At 30.1% G+C, this 20,560-nt stretch overlaps 1 protein-coding gene across 1 annotated transcript in view; it reads left to right on the top strand.

The window, feature by feature from the left end:
- The window catches only part of LOC136983411 (tyrosine-protein phosphatase non-receptor type 13-like), a 100,315-nt gene that overhangs the window by 54,574 nt on the left and 25,181 nt on the right, over positions 1 to 20,560 (top strand). The window contains exon 20 of the mRNA XM_067280130.1: positions 18,115 to 18,321. Within this exon, the coding sequence (XP_067136231.1) occupies positions 18,115 to 18,321 (207 nt within the window). The remainder of the gene's footprint in view (positions 1 to 18,114; positions 18,322 to 20,560) is intronic.

Raw genomic sequence — 20,560 nt, 5'->3', positions numbered from 1 at the left:
GGAAGCTCATTATAACAAACCTTATAATAATGAATTTTTAGATTTTTCTAGCTAAACTTCCACAGGAATCCATGACAAAATTTTTCAAACTTTTACAAACATACAGTATTTACAACAAACTTTTAACAGTTTTTTTTCATTGCATTAGAATTTTTAGTTTTCTATCTACTGCAGCAATTTCATCACAACTTCTTTCATTCTTCTTCACTATTATCTTTGAACTGGTAAGCAACTTTACCCCAGTAGACAGATGAGGGCAGAAACAACTAATAACTTGCAGATTTACTAACTTCAACAAGAGCCACAACATGTCATAGGCACAGGTGTAAGGAAGGCCATTTATGTCTCATTTAAATTTATTTACCTTATTCTTTACTTAAGGCACAAGGGTATGATGGTACCATGTGACATCTGCGAGAGGGAAATGTAGCTATGTTCCTGATCAGTCCTCTCAGGTATAGGAAACCAAAGCATCAAAAGAATATGATTTGGAGATGTGAATTAAATTGATGTTCAGAACTAAACTACCTCATTCACATGAAATAAGTAAAAAAACATTATAAATAACATATGTAAGAATTTTTGTTTTACATGTCATGTGATGATTTATGTACATTTTTCAATACAATGAATTTTTTGTTTAACAAACATTATTGGGGATTTGTTTTAATGAGATTCCACTATTCTTCTATAACGATAATCAAAATTTAAATAAGCAGATACTAGACGTTTTGAATTTTTTATTCTCTTTATAGAACAATACTTGAATTAAATTGTTATTGGACATTTAACAAAAAATAATATTTAGAAAGTTATATGTTTCATTATTGCAGTTGAATAAATATTGCAAATATATTGGCAGTTGTCAAATAAGATTCACTCAGAAGCAAATTTTGTAACATTACTCCAATTGCTATTTTATTGTCTCCATAATTTGGCACTGTTTTATTCTGTTTAATATGGTATATGGAATTTTTTGTTTCTTGATCTTCACTCCTCATTAGTGAATATTAAGTCAGTTACTTAGAAGAAGATAATAATAATAATAATGACAATTAGAATCAAATTTAGATCTATTTATGTGTAATGTATATCCTCATATTATTTAGGAAACTTGCATAAAAGGAGTGTAAAAATAAGTCTAAACTGTTGTTTTATTAGAAAATAATTTATTCCTTTATAAACATTAATGTATGCTAAATTTAAAAATTTAAACTAGAAATCTATGTGATTTTTCAGTTTTAGTTTAATATATATATCTTTATTTTTATAGATTAATATGGGTTATGAAAACAGTAATTTTTTACTATCAGCCTTCCATTGATATTTACTCTATTTCAGTGGTTCTAAATCTTTTTGAAGTCGGGGAACACTAAACTTTCACATGTTTTCCGCGGAACGCTTACAATACATCAGCTTTAAAGCAGGGGTGAGAAACATTTTTGAAATCAAGCACACTCGGTCTAGTAGATGACAATATTGGTGTTTTCTAATTACATTCCCATACAAAAATTATTTTACATTGTATTGATCTTTCTTTTGCAATAATTTTTAATTGTATATTTGTTGTTTTGCGGAACACTTGAAGTGGCTTTACGGAGCACCCGTGTTCCACAGACCACGGATTGAGAACCACTGCTCTATTTTATTGATATATACTCTTTGTAAAACTGATTTTGTGCTGCCAATAAAGAAAAATAAGTAAATAAACTACAAGAATTTTTAAAAAATGCATGGATTTAGTTTTACTGTTGTTGGGAAATGTAATTTTTAAAATCATATATTGGAAAATATTGACTGCCGTTACCATATTTCCTCAATTAAATTCTGGGTACAAATAAACCCAGTCCTTGAATAAGCCCTAGGGAATGAAGATGCTGTTAAAAAGAAACTTCAAGGTGAAAAGCATGGACAGTGACAGTGACATATACAGTGACAGTTTTGTTTTACTCTTTACCCTGCGATCAATAAGAGGGCCTTTTTTCAAGCCTATTGCAGATTTAGCCAGACCCACAATGGAATGACTGGATAGTGAGGAACAGAGCCTGACATATCTGGACAGACCGAACACTCACAAAAATTCTTGGGATTTTTTAGGCTCTCTTGGATTTGATCTCAAGTTCCCAGAGCAATAGGTTGACATCTTAACTGCCTCATCCATTCTGCTGAGATGATGACTATGTCTAAATTATGTTTTGTCACCAGCATTAAATTAGCTTTTCTTTTTCAATAAATTCAAAATTAAAGTGATTATCTCATCATACTTTGATATTGGGATAAAAATGGCCAGCAAAAGAAAGTTAACCAGTTATAATTTGTGAATTAAAAGATCAGTTAATCAGTCAAATCAAGAATTAAAGTGATCAATTTTATCAAATTTATTTTTGTAAACTATATGAAACCGATGATTGCATCTTAATTTTTCTAGAAGTTACGATCCTAACATAAAATAATTATTATATTTATATATATCTGGAAAAATTAAACTTTTTCGAGTCGATTTCATTAATACATAGTTTCATACATTCTTTCAAGATGTTATATATAAGAATAAAGTCAGTTGAAATACATTTTTTGAATCAATGCAGTTCATATAATGCATGTAATACTTTACAGTGAAAAATTTTTTCAATAGAAAAAAGCAATTGAGATATACACCAGACTTGCAGATTTACAATGGATTATAAATAATATGATTATATTTTTATGAATCTTGGTGTAAAGAAAATTGTTCAATATTCTAAAACTTAAAATAATTAGCAGGAAAAAATTTTCTACATTTACTGATAGGAAATTTTGGAAATACATAAGCATCCTCTTCCAATAGTTTTAAGTGATTTTGACAAATGTATTTAGAGGAAATTTTTATACATTTGAAAACTATATAAATTCAGGCAAACATTCTCCATTTAATATGTGATTTGTATCTGAAAATCTGACTTTTTTTCATGAGAATGCTAACTGAGAGAGTATTTATATCATTTTAAATGGAAAAAATAATATTTAACAATGTCAATCTTTAAAGTGTAACTAAAACACAGTAAAGTACTTGTACTCTTTTTAAAGTAATATGTACAGTACAGTACTTAAATTACAATACATACTTTATTCTGTATGCAGTAACACACACAGTCTGCACATGATGCCATAAGTATTAGACTGGATGACACTTTATGTACTTTTCAAAATGTGTATCATTCTGACATTCTACTGATTGTATTTGGAATGTAACTTGAGACTTTTATTATAAATAATTTTGTTAAAAATGTATGAAGTTTTTGGGATTAAATGTGAATTTTATTTTACCTAAACAGTGACCTAAAAATATTATATCAATAGATGTGTATTCTATAAAGTTTCGGTATTAAAGTATTAAAAACTTTCTGTTAGGATAACTGTTAACTGGGAAAGAGATTCCAGGGGTATGCATATATACAGTAATGATGTAAAAATTATTTTTTTTTTATTGAAAAATCAAATGTATGTGAAAGGTTTTAACTCCCGTCAATAAATCAATTAAAATTATACTAAAGTATTAGTATAAAAGAGAATTATTTTGATACAGCTAACAAGCAGACATCAGAAAATAGTATTTGTTAAAGAAATGATTTTAAGTTTTGTTTAAAAAGACTTTTTATGTTAGTAAAACCCTAAAAATTGTTTTATATAAAACTCTTTGAAATTCTACTATGTAATAAATTATATCTTTATTTCTAATTCAAAACAAAGCAGAAAAGTATAGTATTAGCTAATTTAAATGTTTTATTTATTTTTTATTTAATTTACAATAGGTACATTGCCTCCCTAAACAAAAACTCCATAGATAAAAGAAATAATAATAAATATATTAAAAGATACAATAGAAAATAAACACAAAAAATGACATTATTAACTGACACAAATTGCATTTAACGGTTACTTTTGGTCTCATTTAAGGCCTTCATTAGATTCTTGCACATTAATCCGTTCTGAACATAATTTAAAATATTAAACTTTTTAAAACATATTGATGCAATATTAACAGAACAGAGTTTTGTTTTAGCTGTTTAAATCAAAAATGAATTTAACTAGTCGAACTCTGTTCAGTTTAAAATCTAATAATAGGGCAAAAATTGCTTAAGATGCAGTTCACATCAGTTAGTAAAAGTCAGAGTTAACTAACACTTTGTTTTTAAATTTTCAAGAATTGAGCAATGATATGTCGTGGAATTCATTCGGTTTTGAGTAATGAAACATTTAAAAATTCAAATGAAAAAAATAATATATTTATATTGTATTAGTACTTATTTGAAACCTCTTATAACTAAACGAATGTTACCATTCAAGCCGATCGGTGATTGTAAAGAAATTTCCCGAGCAGACTTTCACATTCTATAATAAGAATTAAGCAGAAGTGTCACACACATTTTAAGTTGATAAATTTGTTACCATTCAGTTTATAATGAAATTTCTTTCTGTCCTAAATTAACTAGTGACATCTTTTGTATATCTTCCATCCTGCTTAGTGGAGACTGCCTTTTGGTATTTTGGCATTGCGCACTGCGTTGATTCATACTCTAAATTTTCTTTTAGTGTTTCGCCACATTATAGTAAATAAGTATAGTTTATATTTCATCTTTTGATGAAAGGTGAGTGGATTCAATATCATTATTTAAGAATAAACATAGTTCCATAAGAATTAATGAATATATTTTGTGTATTATTTTACTTAAATCCTGTTAAAAATGCTTTTATTTTTTTATTTGTTACACATCCATTTATTAATGTTAGTGTTATAAGTATTAATTGCTGTTTCCATCTTATATTTGTGATAATTGGATGGTTTTCAGGAATTTGGAAATTATAATTTTTTTAATAAATATTAATGGAAGTAATGATTTTGTTTTATGAAGTTATATTTAATATACAAATTTTGAGTTGGATGGATACAGGAAGTGCCAATTAGTGCTGTCACCCCAGGATTTTTTATTGTTAACATGAACTTTATTATTTCTTTAAAATAAAGTTTATGTTTTAATAATTTTATATATGTAGTTTATTTTAAAACCAAATGATTACGGGATTAAATCTGCTACATTACCACTACTAATAATTATTAAATCCCAAGTAATTTGGCACTAAAGGTAGGCATTAGGCACCGTCTCTTATTAAATTTAATAAGGGATGGTGCCTAATGCTTACGTTTAGTGCCAAATTACTTGGGATTTAATAATTATTAATAGTGGTAATGTAGCCGATTTAATCCGGTAATTATTTGGCTTTAATATAATAATTGGGCTTTGAGATGTTATATGTGTAGTTTATTTTAAGTAATTATTAAAATATTGGAACTTTACATAAAAGTATGTTATTACATTAATTTAAAATCACTGTTTAAGTTTTGCTCCTAAGAAATGAATCAATCTGTTAAATGGATAATGAGTTTAAATAAAATATATTTTATAAACATTTTCAATTGGACTGTATAGAAATTAAGAGGTATTAAATTTTAAATCTCGATTTTATGTAAATCAAAAAGTAATATAGACGAATGTTACGGTAAAACGTATTTAGACCTTTTCAAATCAACCTTACATTATAAAATTTTAGTTTTCTTGAAATCAGAAATTATGCACTAAAATATACTAGTTATGCAGTGAAACAAATAGCATTTTCAATGATATGTGAAACAATATCTCCAGAAGTTAAATTCTTTTATATACAGAAATATATGTATATACATGTGTCATTGTTTCATATTCATAGCAATGCTGTTCAAGTAAGAATGTTTTTTTTTATTGTTATGCAATACAAACTATGCGTAAATAAGAATCAGTGTGATGTTCTGGTGTAGAAATACTCAGTTTGATTCCAAACTGATAGTGTTAGATTAATAATGAATAAAAATATCAATGTATTGCTACAAGCAAAGACTGATGGATATAGATACAAAAAGAATTTGTCCTTTATTGTGTTATATGTTCTATTGTCAGTCTCAGATTTTTAACTCAAAAATGATCACTACGTTAAAGTATCAAATGTTTAGCATATATTTTATCTCTGATTTTTTTAGAAAAGTGGTATTTTGGATGAAGAATCAGAAAGTAAGGAATTTAAACAAACAAAGCAATTGTCCTAACTATTTATAAGCCAAATTATTGATCATTGTAAAGATGCTTTGCATTACTCGAGTTATACTTTTTTGTCTTTTAACAAACTGTGAGTAGTGACATTGCAACAAAATTTCACAGATGTTGGCATAGTAAAAGTATGTATTAAGTCTTGAGTTATTTTTCCAAAACTGTTACTATATCACTGTAATAATTCTATAATTTTAATTTAGTTTTGGATTCCAAAAAGCAGAAATCAATGTAGTGATTATTGATTTAATAAGTAAAGTAAAAAAAAAAAGAAATAGAATATGACACTTTCATTTAATTGGCACTAATGACTGGGTCACATTAGTCATATTCTTCTTACGACACCGACTGTAACCTTAATAAATTTATATTTAAGAAATTACTATTAAACCAAAGAATTTTTTTTTTATTCCAGAGTAATTTGTTCTTACCAGTTTAAAATATACCGACGATTTATTAGTTGTGCAAATGGTCTACGTAAGTGCGGATCAAAGTCCCATATCCAGTTCTACAGTAATTGTTTTCTAGTGAAAATAACATACAGAATTATTGTTACAAGATATAATAATCAGTAATTAAGTTATTCAGTCTGTAGAAAGATGTCAGATAATTTTAAGAAAATTTTTTTAGTAAAGTGCTTTACACGGCACGTAATGGAACGAAACTGGTTCTAAATTAATAAAGTAATTTCGATCCACGACCATTTCAAATAGAGAATAACAAAGAACAATCTTTTGCCGTGACTAACGACCGCATACTTAAAAGTTGGAAAAATTTTAAGGGTGCTATTGATGCAAAAGTTATTTCTTTTTATTCGTGTACTCCCTGAAATTTATTTATCCTTGCAGAGGCATTAGTAACTTGCTAGGTCCGGCACATTGCATCTAGCTGGAACCACCACAAATACATGAAATTGGTTGTATCTACAAGAAAACAAAGGATATAGATGACAAAATGTTTACATTCTGTTTAAAGTAAAACAATTTGAATAACTTTATTGAATGTTTTTAATTCCAAATTAGAACTAAACAGTAGCAAGATATTTAAATTTCAATTCTATAAGTCATACAATCACATTTAAACAATGACCCAAACAGAAAACTGACACTAAATAATAACACAAATAATCCCTTATATGATGTAATGTACACTACTTATAATTTTAACAGCATCTAAAAGAATTTGAGATACTTTTTAAGTGTTTTTTCTGCTTTTATTTATTTATTTATTGTTTCTTTGAAGTAACAAAAAAAAAAAATATTCAGTTTAAGATTCCAGTATCTTGTTATGTTTAATTCAAATTTTCATTACATTAATGCATAGAAAAATGATATTTTATTCATAAAAATTAGAATTGATAAAGTAATATTGTGGAAACTGCGATAAACTGCCATAAAATGCATAAAGTGCAGATAAGAATTGTCTTAGGATGAAGCTTTTATCAGAGAAAATGTAATTTTTCTTTCCTAAAAACGTTAAATTTGGAGGAAAGCTTGATCAAAAAGTTAATAGAAGCGCTATTTTTAACGATTCGAAGATAAGAACATTAAAGAATGAAGCGATAAATATATTCACAAAACACGAATTTTGGCAGATAAGCTGCGGTGTGCCCTTCTTCCTTTGTTAAAACAGCATATTTTTCTTTATGAATCTCCAGAAAATCGCTTAAATTTTATTATTTTTATTTATAAAGTAACCATATTTAAATTTTGTTTGGGCTTTACAACAAGAAATTAATTAGTAAATGTACAGGGAATTGCTTCAAAGATAATCCATTTCTGCTTCTTTTTTATCTTTGAATATATTTTGCTATTGTTCCTAAAGGAATAATTAAATAAAAGATTAAAAATATCCGCATCCATCCGAAAACATCGCGTTTACATTAAAGTAGGCATTAATGCCAATGGTAATTTTCTCAGACTTAATTACGACGGGAAACGATTGAGTGAATCCGTGGACCGACGACGTTTCGGGGATTATCTAAAAAGAAGCCAATCCCTTCCTAAGAAATCTTGTTAACCGGACACATACTTTGGATGTTTCGAGACGTTATTGAGTATTTTTATAACGTTAGAATGCGGAGAGGGGGCATAAAAGACCTGTAGAATGCGAGAAACGTTGCCATACGAGGTGCCACGGCACCGATCGAAGATAGTAATATAAAGAGGAATTTCGGTTTGTTCCATCGATCCGCAGCTCGTAGAGACGCGTTTTAAAGAATTCTGCGTATAAAATCGCGGGAGATGGATTAAATACTTTTTATTCCAAGATTGAACGAATCGGAGGTGGCGTATATCTTCTGCCTACGCCCGACTTCATTCCAATTATGTTGTAGCTTCGTGCCATTGCGGTCAACAGCTGAGCGACTGAAGCGAATCTTAGCGACGCGATCATCCTCATTAGATAAGGGTGAAGTGCGGTTTGACATCGTACTGACGTAATCGTTTCTAAGTAATGTGGAAAAATCCGCGAAGATCGCTGTATCTGTATTGGCGTACCCAAAACGATGGAAGATTAGCGCCGAAAAACGCAAATTGCCAGGTGTTTTTTTAATTCGTGGTGAGAGTCCTTATACAAAAATTACACGGTGGATTGTTTTTTGAAAGTGTGGATACATTCCGACAGCGTTTTCTGCGTTTGCAATACGCAGAACCTTCGTACGTGTTGCGTGTCGTCGTCGACTGTTAGACGAGCCGAAGTTATTCGACAAAAGAGCGAATTTTCTTATATTTTTATAGCAAACTTTAGTAAGGGGAGAGTTTTAAAATCGCTAAATTACGTTCTCGAACCCGACAGACGATCAGATTTTCGACAATTTCGGAGTTTCGGGTGTCTTAAACGTCTCCGAGATCATTTTTCTTTATCGATTATCCATCGAACAGACGATTTCGTCGGGAAAAAATTGATCCGGCCACCCTTTTGTTTTCCTTTCAATATCGATGCCGATATATAGTGTGACGTACGAAATACGTAAATTTATATAGTGTGGCGTAGAATTCGCGACACGTCATTAACTCTTCGTCTCGCGCTTCCTAATTGGAAAAGAATTATTATTTTTAGATATTAAATGGAATATTTTTTATGAATAATTTAGGTCCTTATTACTTATAGTAATTATGGGAAGCGTAGACTCTCGGCCGTTATTCCTTAACAGTAACTCGTATCCGAGTCACTTATTCGTTACGCATCACGGCTTTGTCTTTCGATTATCCAATGGAACAAAATGATACGTAATCTAGAGGTGAAGAACCTTCTTAAGTCGGAAGGCCAAAAGTTTTTTTTTAAGGTTACGCGTGCTTATCTGGGTCGCGTGACCTACGCGTAACTCATTATTCGCATCGTAATCCAAAGATTGGTATCTATCTCATCCTAGTAATCCGGATAATGACGACGATTTAGTTGAAGCTAGTGACGTAACGTACGTGAATCTATACAGTAATGGGTTAGTTCTCTTGGGAATTAGTCTAATATTTTAAGAAAAGGCTTTCACGCAGCGAAGTATTGTTAAGGTTTATACGAGCATCTAGACTGGGTCTTGTGTAGGAATGACCTTGACCGTTCTTACAAGGTCTAGGTCCCGTCCTTCGTTTCGGTCGTCACACCAACCGGAAGTGGAGTGCAGCCGCGGCCCGGAATCCGCCCTTTTAAAGTCTACGACGGTGGCGCCGCGCCGCGGGAAGAGAGTTCGATCCGGTCCTCGTCGATGGTAGCGCCTCCCTTCGTACGCCGGGTTGCATTGGCTCGACGACCTCCGAGAGGTGAGTTTGGGTCCTCCTCTCTTCTCCGGTCGATCTGCAGAAGAAGAGAATTTTTACGCGACTCGAAACGATTCCCGCCCTTCTCCGCGCGCGGATAAATTCACCCCACGGCGCCGGTTCGGGATCCGGCCGCCCGTCGTTACCCCCAACCACCGGCGCGCTTCGGCTTCCTTCACGTCATGTCCCGTCGCCTTTCGCACCGGAAATTCTCCGTTTCTCACCGGAGACGACGGGAGGAAAGACCGGAAGTGTTGCGTTAACCTCGTCGTCCGCGATAACGACGACTCTTCCGCATCCGGTAGGCGAAAAATCCCGGATGCGCGTCGCGTCGCGACCGCTCCGGGACGTCCCGGAGCGGTCGCGACGACCCCGTTCGATGGCGGATCCAATCCACACGTTCCGCTCCGTTTCCATCCCTAAGGCCGCCGCCCGCGTCGTCGGAATTCGTCGCTCACCCTCCAGCGCCGAGAACAAAAGCGATAACTCTGGCGACGCGCGCCGTCGCGCCCGATGACCGCGCGCCTCCGCCCGTAGGGTATAGAACGAGAAACGTCCCGAATACCGTACCCGCGACCGGGTTCCGTTCGGTGCGTGGCTGGACATGTGGAGGTGCGGAACTGCGGTGGCTCGCGTCTGTTGTTGCGGTCCAGGTGAGTCAATTCCCACACACTAGAGCCGGAGCGAGGCCAACCGGACCTACTTCCCTCCCCTCTTCCAGCTGGCAAACGTCTTTTCGTGACTCTCGCGTAACACAATTACCTTCTACCTTTCCCATACCGGGGTAAGTACTGTCGTTACCGTAAATATCGAAGTAGCTCCGCGTTACGTTACCTTCGTCGTCCGTACGGAGGCGTTGAGAAAATCGAAAACGTCTTGCGCTAAACGTAACAAAATTACCGTAACGCAAGTTTCTATCGTCGTAACATCGGTAAAGTTGTAGATGCGCTTCCGTAACGACGAAGGAATCAAAGTGTGTTTTTTTACAGCGTTGTATTGTTTAGCCCGGGGCATCGCTAACGTCGCGTGCGAATTCAAATTAGCTTTGTGCGATTTACGAGATTCGTCTTTGGTGATGCTGCGCTATCGATCCGGATGATTAATTTAAACGGCGTTTTTTTCTATAAAATTCGATATGAATTTCATTACCGAATGGTACATTCGTCAATTTTTTGACGTTAATAAAATAACTGAGAATAGCTCCAAGCTGGGAAAGATCCATTTTATACGTCCCACCAAACGTAAAGAAAAGTTAAAGAAATATTATAATTAAAGTTTTTATTCGCATCTGTCGATTTATTTACTTAATTTATGGATCTTATAACGTTCTTTTATCTTTTTGTTTTGTTTCTGTCCGTTCTAAGTAGGTAACGATGATGCTTATCTATATAATTTAAAATACTAGGTATGTGCATGGAGAAATAATGAGATTTAGTAACTGGATTTTGTAGATGTTGTTCTAAGTTGTACTGATTTAATTCTGCTTTTTTTTCTGTATTTTAAACTAATTTATTTAACGTGTTAAATAAAATTATCTCTGCGGAATGGTAAAAAAGTTTTAATCTGTTTACCTGACGAGTTCTTTCACACCCTCCTGGATTTATGGAAATTCTTATGTTGGGATGAGAATACACAAGATATTACTGTGCCATTTGCTTCCATTGTTACCTGATGTCACTATTTTGGATTGTTTTACAAGCTTAGAAAGGTTTTATTTTTTGACAAATTCTAATCTGTTTCTTGCAGTTTGATAAATAAATTTTTTTTTTTGTCATTTTTTAAGTTTCTTTTTTATACGAATTTTGAGTTATTCTTTGTTGCGAATAACACTTTCTGTCACTTAGTCTGAAGCATTCGTTTCGATAGTTAAAAATGTCGTAAAATTTTCTTATTAGTTTTGTTACGTAACTAGTTTCAATAATGTTAAATTTATTGTTTTTTAAAAACAAATTATTAATATTTTATTTGATTTCAATTAAAATTATTTATTCCTCTTTGAAATAAGAATAAAATTTTGTTCTTGAATTGTAAATTTTGTATGAATCATCTGCAAATAAATAGTAAATGCTTATTTTTCTTATTTAGTAAGCTTAATTTTTAGTTTTTGGATGTTGTATAGTTTATCTTCTATGATGGAATTATTTTCTTTTGGTGCCAAATTTGTAAGAGTTGTATCAAGAAGCATTGTCGGACAGTCTTTCTTTTAGTGTCGTTTAATAATTGATTGCCGAGTGAGCAGTTGTAGGAAGAATTAATAGGATTAGAAAGAATACAAACTTAAAATAATTAATGTATTTTTTAATTTTTAAATTATTTATTTTAATCAATTTATAACCTAATACCAGTTATAAATTTTATGATATCTTTTTTTTAATTTTCGGTTTTGTGACAGCTTTCAAATTTAATACTGCTTCTGATGTGTTATCGAGCACGTTCCTCCGACTTTAGATTGTTTGGTTTTGATAAAGTCGGAAGAATCTAAAAGCGTCGGCGGAAAGGATCTAGAATCTGACGGGTATTTTTTAGACGTGCGAAAGGATGTGAAAATATTGAAAAATAAATTGTTTTCATTTCTTTTCACATTTGAACCGAGACATTTTTATACAAGTGTTATGAAGAGTGATCTTTCTAGTCGTTATTATTTGATACCGGCATTTTTCAGTACTGTATTAAGTTTGACATTTGATTGTTACGTAATGATTTTTTAATATACAATTTATTTACAAGTAAAATGCTTTTCTGTCTTCGATGGTTTTGACCTTTCAATTGTTTTAGAATTCAAAACTTTTGACATCAATCTTTATATTTTGAAATTTAATTTTCCACAATTGAGCAGTGAAAGAAACAACCAAAAGTGTTTTGTTGCCAATAATAAGTAGATTGATAGAAAACTGTCAATGGTATAATTTTAAAAATTTTAATTTAATTTATTCGGAACTTGCGCTTTGATCTTTTTTCTATTTGTTTTATGGATGTGATCAAAGTTTATGGTTATACGGAATTAAGTATTGGTCATAAATCTCGATTAAAATGACCTTTATTCTATGTAATTACGCTCGATTACGATGATTGATACCTTGGAGGGAGTCCAAATCTATGTTACCACACGTATAGCAAAAATGTCTTAAAAACAAATATTTGAATCTTTGAATTGGAACCTTTAACTTTTTTCACGTAGTCGAATTCTAAAGAAAAATAATTTGATTTAAAATATTGCCAACTTTATAACATGCATTTAAATTTCGCTATCTTTTATATTTTGATATTATTGCTTTTGTGTGCAAGATCCTTGTTAGCGGCCAATGCTTAAATCAAAACACGACAATTTGGATCCGTCATTTGCTACGTTACGTAACGAATGTCGAACGCAGAGATCGGAGACATTCGATTGTTCTTTGTATTCTATTGACTCCGGCCCAAAAATTATCTCAGAATATCTAAATTGTTCCACTTACCTAAATTGTGTTATGTAGTCTTCTAAATTTGTCTGTTTTTTTATTATCTAACTTGTTTCTACATTTTGTTTACCGAAATCCCTTACTTTTGGTTTTTGAATAATATTTTGTATTAACTTTAGTACTAGAATGAGGCATTTTTTTAAAAACCATATATCTGGGAAAAAAACAAAAAAAAAATTAAAATTTCAGAGCTTCATCCTTACATATTAATTGGTTAAGTAATACCTTATAAATATGTAAATTGAAATACATATATTTACATAAGTAAAAATCTCGAAAATAAACGCTTAAATTAATCTGACGCTCGTGCAAAAATTGTAAAAATTGTCTTTTATATAAAGCTTGAATATTTATTACAATAATCCTTCAATTAATGAAAAAATTAATCCAATTTCTGGCACGAAATATGTGTCGAAAGTAGAAAAAGTATTTTATTTTAATCAATTTTTAATACTCAAGACTTCCTTTTCGTGCTTTCCTTCTTGAAAAAGCTGCCCGTAGAATAAATAACTTATTAATTCATTACTTCGACTCAAAAGCTTTTTTAGATAATTGTACGTGAACATTTTTATCGTGCGGTTGCATATATACATTTTAGATGCGATACAAAAATGCTTTATATAATCTTTGTTTTTAATATATTTTATTTATAAACTGATAAAAGGCGTTGAGTAATTAGGTGCGGGAGGTATTTTGTTATACCCGTTAATAGACTATCTCTTGACCTTTTTTAGTAACTCGTTAAACTTTCTGGAAGATTAATACATTCTCGTGTACGGGGTTTGCCATTCTTTGTTCATCAACCGATAGGTTGTGTGCTCCAAGCGATAGAACTTTAAAAAAATTATATATGTAAATGTATACGTAGCCATCAATTTTAATAAACTGTTATAATTTGTATATATATTAATATTTCTTCTCGAGTAAGTAGATTGCATGCTTGACATGTGAAGTAGGAAGTTTTCTCGGCACAAACGAATTTATAAAATGTTTAATAAATTATTTTTTTGAGTTCTGATTGATTTAGCAGGAATGCTTTGACATAAAATTTAATAGGTTACTTATTTTCAATACCATTTTTCAAAAACTAGATTATTATTACCGAGTAATCCACGTTAAAAACATTTAAAATAAATAAACAGAAATATAAGAATGATTCTAAATTATATTTACTCTCTAAATTCGAATTATTTATTGAGAATTTTAATTTATAATGATTATAAATTTAACTTTGTGAGGAACGTGAATCAAAATATAAATATTTAAAGTATTTGTGTGGCGAGTGATGTCGAAGGGTAAATTCCAATTTTTATTTCGAAACGTGCAAGCGCATTAAAAATTCTTTATTCTTTTATTGCCTGGGTTTTTGTTGTTAACATCTTTAAATAATAACTATAAAGTTGCATGAAACATTTGTTATCGTGGTGTGATACTGACTCATCGTAACGGGAGAAATTATTTTACTACTGCTCCGGAGTTGCCGACAATTAATTGGGTTAGGTAATTGCTTATAATTTAATTAACTAAACTATTTCCTGATTTTATATTTATCAAAATAATTGGAAAACTACTTTAAATTATTTTATAACATCAAAATCAGTTATAAATTTTACTGTTAATAATACTCTTTTGATTTATATCGAGTATTGTGCATGGAATCTGTATGTTAATATTAACATTCAAATATATGATTTGTTTCTTTGATTTTCTATCTACAAATGTTAAATGTCAGCACGTACTGAATTGCAGAAGAAATTGTCAAATTAAAACTGTTCTGGTGATTTAACTATGAAATATTTAATTTTTTTTAAATATTTCATTTAAAAATACAAATAAGATTACAAAATTATATTACTGCATTTGCCTTAGCTATTACCAGAATGTTTTCTAACTATTGGCAGATTAGATCCTGATTTGTTGAATTATTTGGGTTGTTTAAATGTGTTTACATTATTAAAATTTGTTTACAAAACTTGTTTATGTTTGACAGATTAAATAAATTCCCCAGGAATGGAGAGCTTTTACATATTTCAAAAGAATTTCTCTGAAAATGTTTTTTTGTTTGTGCATATTTTAAAGATACTCAGATTAGTGATGCAATCCAGTTATCAAAATAGAATTCTAAGTTAAAGTTGCCGTAAATCGAGTAACGTTAGTGCACATATCAATTGCTCGTTATCATTATTTATCGATAGAATACTTATGGTATGCAATTATGGGCCGTTCTCTAAACTGTAGATTGTCTACTTGTTATGAAAATCAATTATAATGGAAGCAAAGAATGCTCGGTTGTAAATACAATTGATCTTAAATCGATAGGTTAGTAAGTCAAAGAATATCAGACTCGGTATTCATTTAAGATATATGCTCTGAAAATTTCTTTGTTACTTCGAGACAATCTCTTTATTAATACGATCGAAATTAAACACAGTAAACTATGACAATAACAGGGTCGGTTGTTATTGCAGTCAATATGTTATTTTATGTAAGTAATAATTAAAAAAAGGAAGTAGTTAAGGTTTTAAAGTTCATTGTATATTAGAGCAGATGAATTGATTTTTACCTTGTTTCAATGAACTTCATTATCCAATATTAGTCTCTTCAGCTCGAATAGCAGAACTGTCGCTGTATCTTTTATGACGACAATCTGACGATCATTATAATTTGTCTTTTCATTTGATTCTGCTCTAATTCTCTAATTCTGTTCAATACATTTGATAGATTTATACTTGTATAGCTACATATTTAGAAATTTTCTGCTTTTTTGATTTGAAATGTCTCACTTCACATAAGACTATAGTTTTCCTAAGATTTGATATAATGTCTAATTTCTTTTAACCTCTACTTTTACCCCAATATTCCTAATGAAATTCTTTTAAGATTGGTTATCAAGAAGTTTCTAATATCAGAAAATAGTCTTTTGGAATGGAGCAACCATCATCAAATGCATACTAAAATCCTCTTTACAATGAAAAATTGCCTCTCTTTAATCTCTAATTAAATTTCTATTGATCTCGTGATCTCAAGTATTTATCTAATTTTATTACAGCATCTGTTAATGGAAAAGATAATAATTACCCTTATTAAAGAACATCGTGTTGCCATTTTATAGCTAAGATGGTTCTTTAAAGATATCGGAATTTAAATTTATAGAAAGTTTTCTTAACGTACAACAATTTCATATTAATCTGTCTTTAAGAATGCAAAACGCTTTGTCGTGATATTAACTTACAACGATGTTTATTAGCTTTAGAATACATTTAATTACTTTCGTACTTCTGATTCTTAACTTTGTATTTTAATTCCCTGTTTTTGAATTACAAATAGTCTTATTATATTTAAATTTGAAAAATTATTTTTAACGCTTATGATTGGTTGGTTCTATATTTGAATTACTTTGAACTTGAGTCTACTTCTCCTCCAATAAAGTAACAGATTTTTTTTTTCAATCTTTAACATTTAATGCTTCATGGAACATAATCAGTAATTGTTAATAATTTTCTGTAATTAAAAAAAAATGTTAGATTTAATATCTTTGAAAATATTTATAATTTTGTACCCAGTAACAATTATTAGTTTCCGCTATTTAATTCAATAGATAATCTATTAAAGTATTAACTTTGAAAATTAATGGTATGAATTTTCTATATAAGATGACCCACATAATAATTTAGACAAAGTGGTGAAAAACAGTACATTTGTTGTTAATTGGTATTTTGAAATAGTGTCTTTAAATTAACATTCTAGTTTTATTTTTTGATATGAAAGTTTTTAGTAAAAAATAAGCTCTTAAGTCTAAAGATTCTATTGCATTACAACCAATTACATTATGGAAATTGCTTTGGATCAATTTTAATTTCATTAGTTCTTTTCCGAGTTGCGTGTGACTTGTCTTCGTATTTGGTAATTCTCTGTCACGCATATTTAAAACTATTTAATTTTTTGATAAAATTTTAAACAAAGAATGAAGAAATAAAGGTATTTTTATTGGGATTTTGTGAAATTTAGTTAATGAGAATAATGTATAATCTTGTATGCATTGTTAATTTATATAAATTTCTTCAATGTAAATTAATTTAGACAAATTGTTTGGTTTTGATAAATTAAAAATGATGATTTATTTTCATTCTTAAAATAATTAAGGTTTAAAACATTTCTGGAATGGCTTGTGTTTTTTTACTTTTATATAAAAACAAAGTTGCTTTTTTGTATTTTTAATAAAAGTTACATTCGTAGAGATACGCAATATTAAAAATTCAAAATACTGATTTGTGCCAAATAATCTGAATTCTAGATATTGTAATTAAAGTTTAAAAATCTTTTTATCTGAGTTTTGTAATTTGTGTGTGTGTGTGAATGTATGTATGATCATATCGCAGACTGCTGATAATTTGAATATAAACTGTAAAGAAACTGAAGGTTATCATTTGTTTATTCTTCATTTGCCTTTCGTGACAATTTACATTTTAAAAATTTTATGGAATTTTTTAATTTTAATTTTAAAAAAATAATAATAGAATTACAAAACACTCAAAATGTATGTAAGATGCGGGAAGAATAGTTGAAGAAATGAATGATGGTAATAGTTAATGAATTTTCTTTTTTTTTTTTTTTTAGTAAATTATGATTATTGTTAATAAGTTTTGATTGTAATTATTAGTACATTTTATATTAAATATCAGTCTAGATTAAGAACAGTTTAAAGTGAGTCAATTTGAAAATTTATTTTTAATAAATATACAATGTTTCAGTTTATGCCAATTTATTATTTTTTTCTCTTAGGTCAACTCAAATATGAATTTAAAACAGAATGTTCGGGATGTTGTAGCGACAAAGAAAGTCGAACCGTGCGTCTGATCAAAGACGAAAAGCTTGGATTGGGAATAACCATCACCTGTGGAAATACTTTGGATTCTATTCTGTGTGGCGCTCTCGTCGAAAGTATTAAACCGAATGGTCCTGCTTACAAAGAAGGGTCATTGAAAATAGGTTAAGAAAAAATTTTATATTATTTACTTACTGAATGAAAGTTTCAAACAATTTACAATGTAAATTGCTTTTAATTCAAGGCCAATGGAAAATTTATATTTGTGTTTCAATATAAGAATTCATACAATTGTTTCATTTTTAGAAAGCCTCAAACCTAACTCAAGATAATATATATTTTGTGTCTTAAAATGATTTCTGTAACACACAGAAAATTCACTTTTGTTTTTAACTGTATACATCTCTGTTTAGATAAGACCTTCTGCTCTATTTTTTTACAATGTGGATACTAAAATTAAACCTCAGTACACTCACAATAGAACTGACAGATAATCAAATGGGTACAATTAGATATAAAAGATTTAACCTAATTCTAATTTTGTTTTTGAGGTTCAAAAATAATTATAAATCAACAAAAGTCCTGCTTTGATTAAAATGAAATGACTTCTAGTACAAGTATAAGAAAACATTTCCTTGACATATACAGTCAAACCTGTTTTTATGCGGGGGATAGGGACCGCATTAAAAAAAACGCATTAAAAAAAATCTCACGAAACTTCACGAATGGCTGTAAATAATAGTTTTCGCAACACAATTAAAAAAATAATTTTTTTATGCGATCAACAGGGACCGCATAAAAAAAGTCTCACATAGAAAATAACTCAAAACCGTACGAAATAGAATTTATTGACAACAGATGTCAGCACTTGACTGCATCGTCTGGTCTATCGTCTGTTTTACATATTTTTGTCCAGGTGGTGTTTTGTTGACTTAAAAAGTAAATTATTTCATTTTTCGCATATTCATGCAATAATATTACTATAATAAGTGCATTTATGCTATAATAAGTTTATTTAGCTATAATAAGTCAACGTGAGACATGACGAATCGCACGAGACTTAGATATAAAAGATATAACCTAATTCTAATTTTGTTTTTGAGGTTCAAAAATAATTATAAATCAACAAAAGTCCTGCTTTGATTAAAATGAAATGACTTCTAGTACAAGTATAAGAAAACATTTCCTTGACGTATACTATTTTTATAAAATTGATCTATTATCCAAGTAGAAGTTTTCATTGTTTTACTGATTTCCAATTTACAAATTATTAAATTAAATTTTCCAAAAAACATTGCAAAGTCCTATATTATATAGAAACATAACCAAATGATTGCATTAAATAATCAGGCTATAAGTCCATTAACTTAATGACTAATACTAAGTAATTTGTTACTAGAGGTAGAAATTAGATGCCATCTCTTAACTAAATTAATAATTATAATTTTAATAATTTAGAATCATCTGGAAGAAAAGAACTGACCCGGAGTGGGACTTGAATCCGCAACCTCTGCCTGCCGTGCAGTGTGCTTGCCAGTTGCACCACCCAGACCCGAAGCTAGCTTTTGCTTCCAGATATATTTAAATTTAGATCTAACCTTACACAATTAATCAGGGAGTCGTCCCCAGCCGGTTGTGCCAGCTGGGGATGACTCCTATGCCCATGGTCTAAGTACAACTCCTCAAAAGACTAGCTTGGGGTCCATATGGCACAACTGGCAAGCACACTGCACGGCAAGCAGAGGTTATGAGTTCAAGTCCTGCCCCGGGTCAGTTCTTTTCTTCCAGATGATTCTAAATATAAATAATTAAATTATAATTTAGTTAAGAGATAGCACCTAACATCTATCTCTAGTAGCAAATTACTTAGTATTAATCATTAAATTAGCAGAGTTAGAGCCTGATTAATAATAATAAACGATTGCCTTAATATAAAGTTTTATGGAAACATAACCAATGTGACACTTCCTTAATACAGTGGCCAAATGCTAAACCAAACTAAGGCATTGCTACTGAAACTATTTCATATGTTTGTGTGTAGTCAGCCTGTTTGTTTAATAAAGAAAATCTGCTAAAATTCTTAAAATAACTAATAAAATCAACTGTAATTTATCAAAAAAAATCTGTTAATTTTATTTCAGAATACATATTGTATTGTTTGTATTAACTATTCTTCAATTCAGATTTTTGTAAAATCCATATTTTTCTGCATTCTCCTTCCCATTTAATTTTTCCAATGATCTCCCTATCAGTTTTTCTGTCTCTATAGCTATTTGTTTTCTATATTTGTTTTAATTTTACAATTTTTTCTTGGTATATTCTTAAATTCCTTAATCTTTGTTTATAAGGTTCTTTTGGCTGCTTCTATATATTTAAATTCTTCATTCTTTTGTTTATTTTGCG

Source organism: Centruroides vittatus, unplaced genomic scaffold (genome assembly GCF_030686945.1).
Source record: "Centruroides vittatus isolate TY-2023 unplaced genomic scaffold, ASM3068694v2 contig_882, whole genome shotgun sequence".
Taxonomy (NCBI): Eukaryota; Metazoa; Arthropoda; class Arachnida; order Scorpiones; family Buthidae; genus Centruroides; species Centruroides vittatus.
The sequence above is the reverse complement of the archived record's forward strand: the minus strand, read 5'-3'. Positions and strand labels throughout refer to the sequence as shown.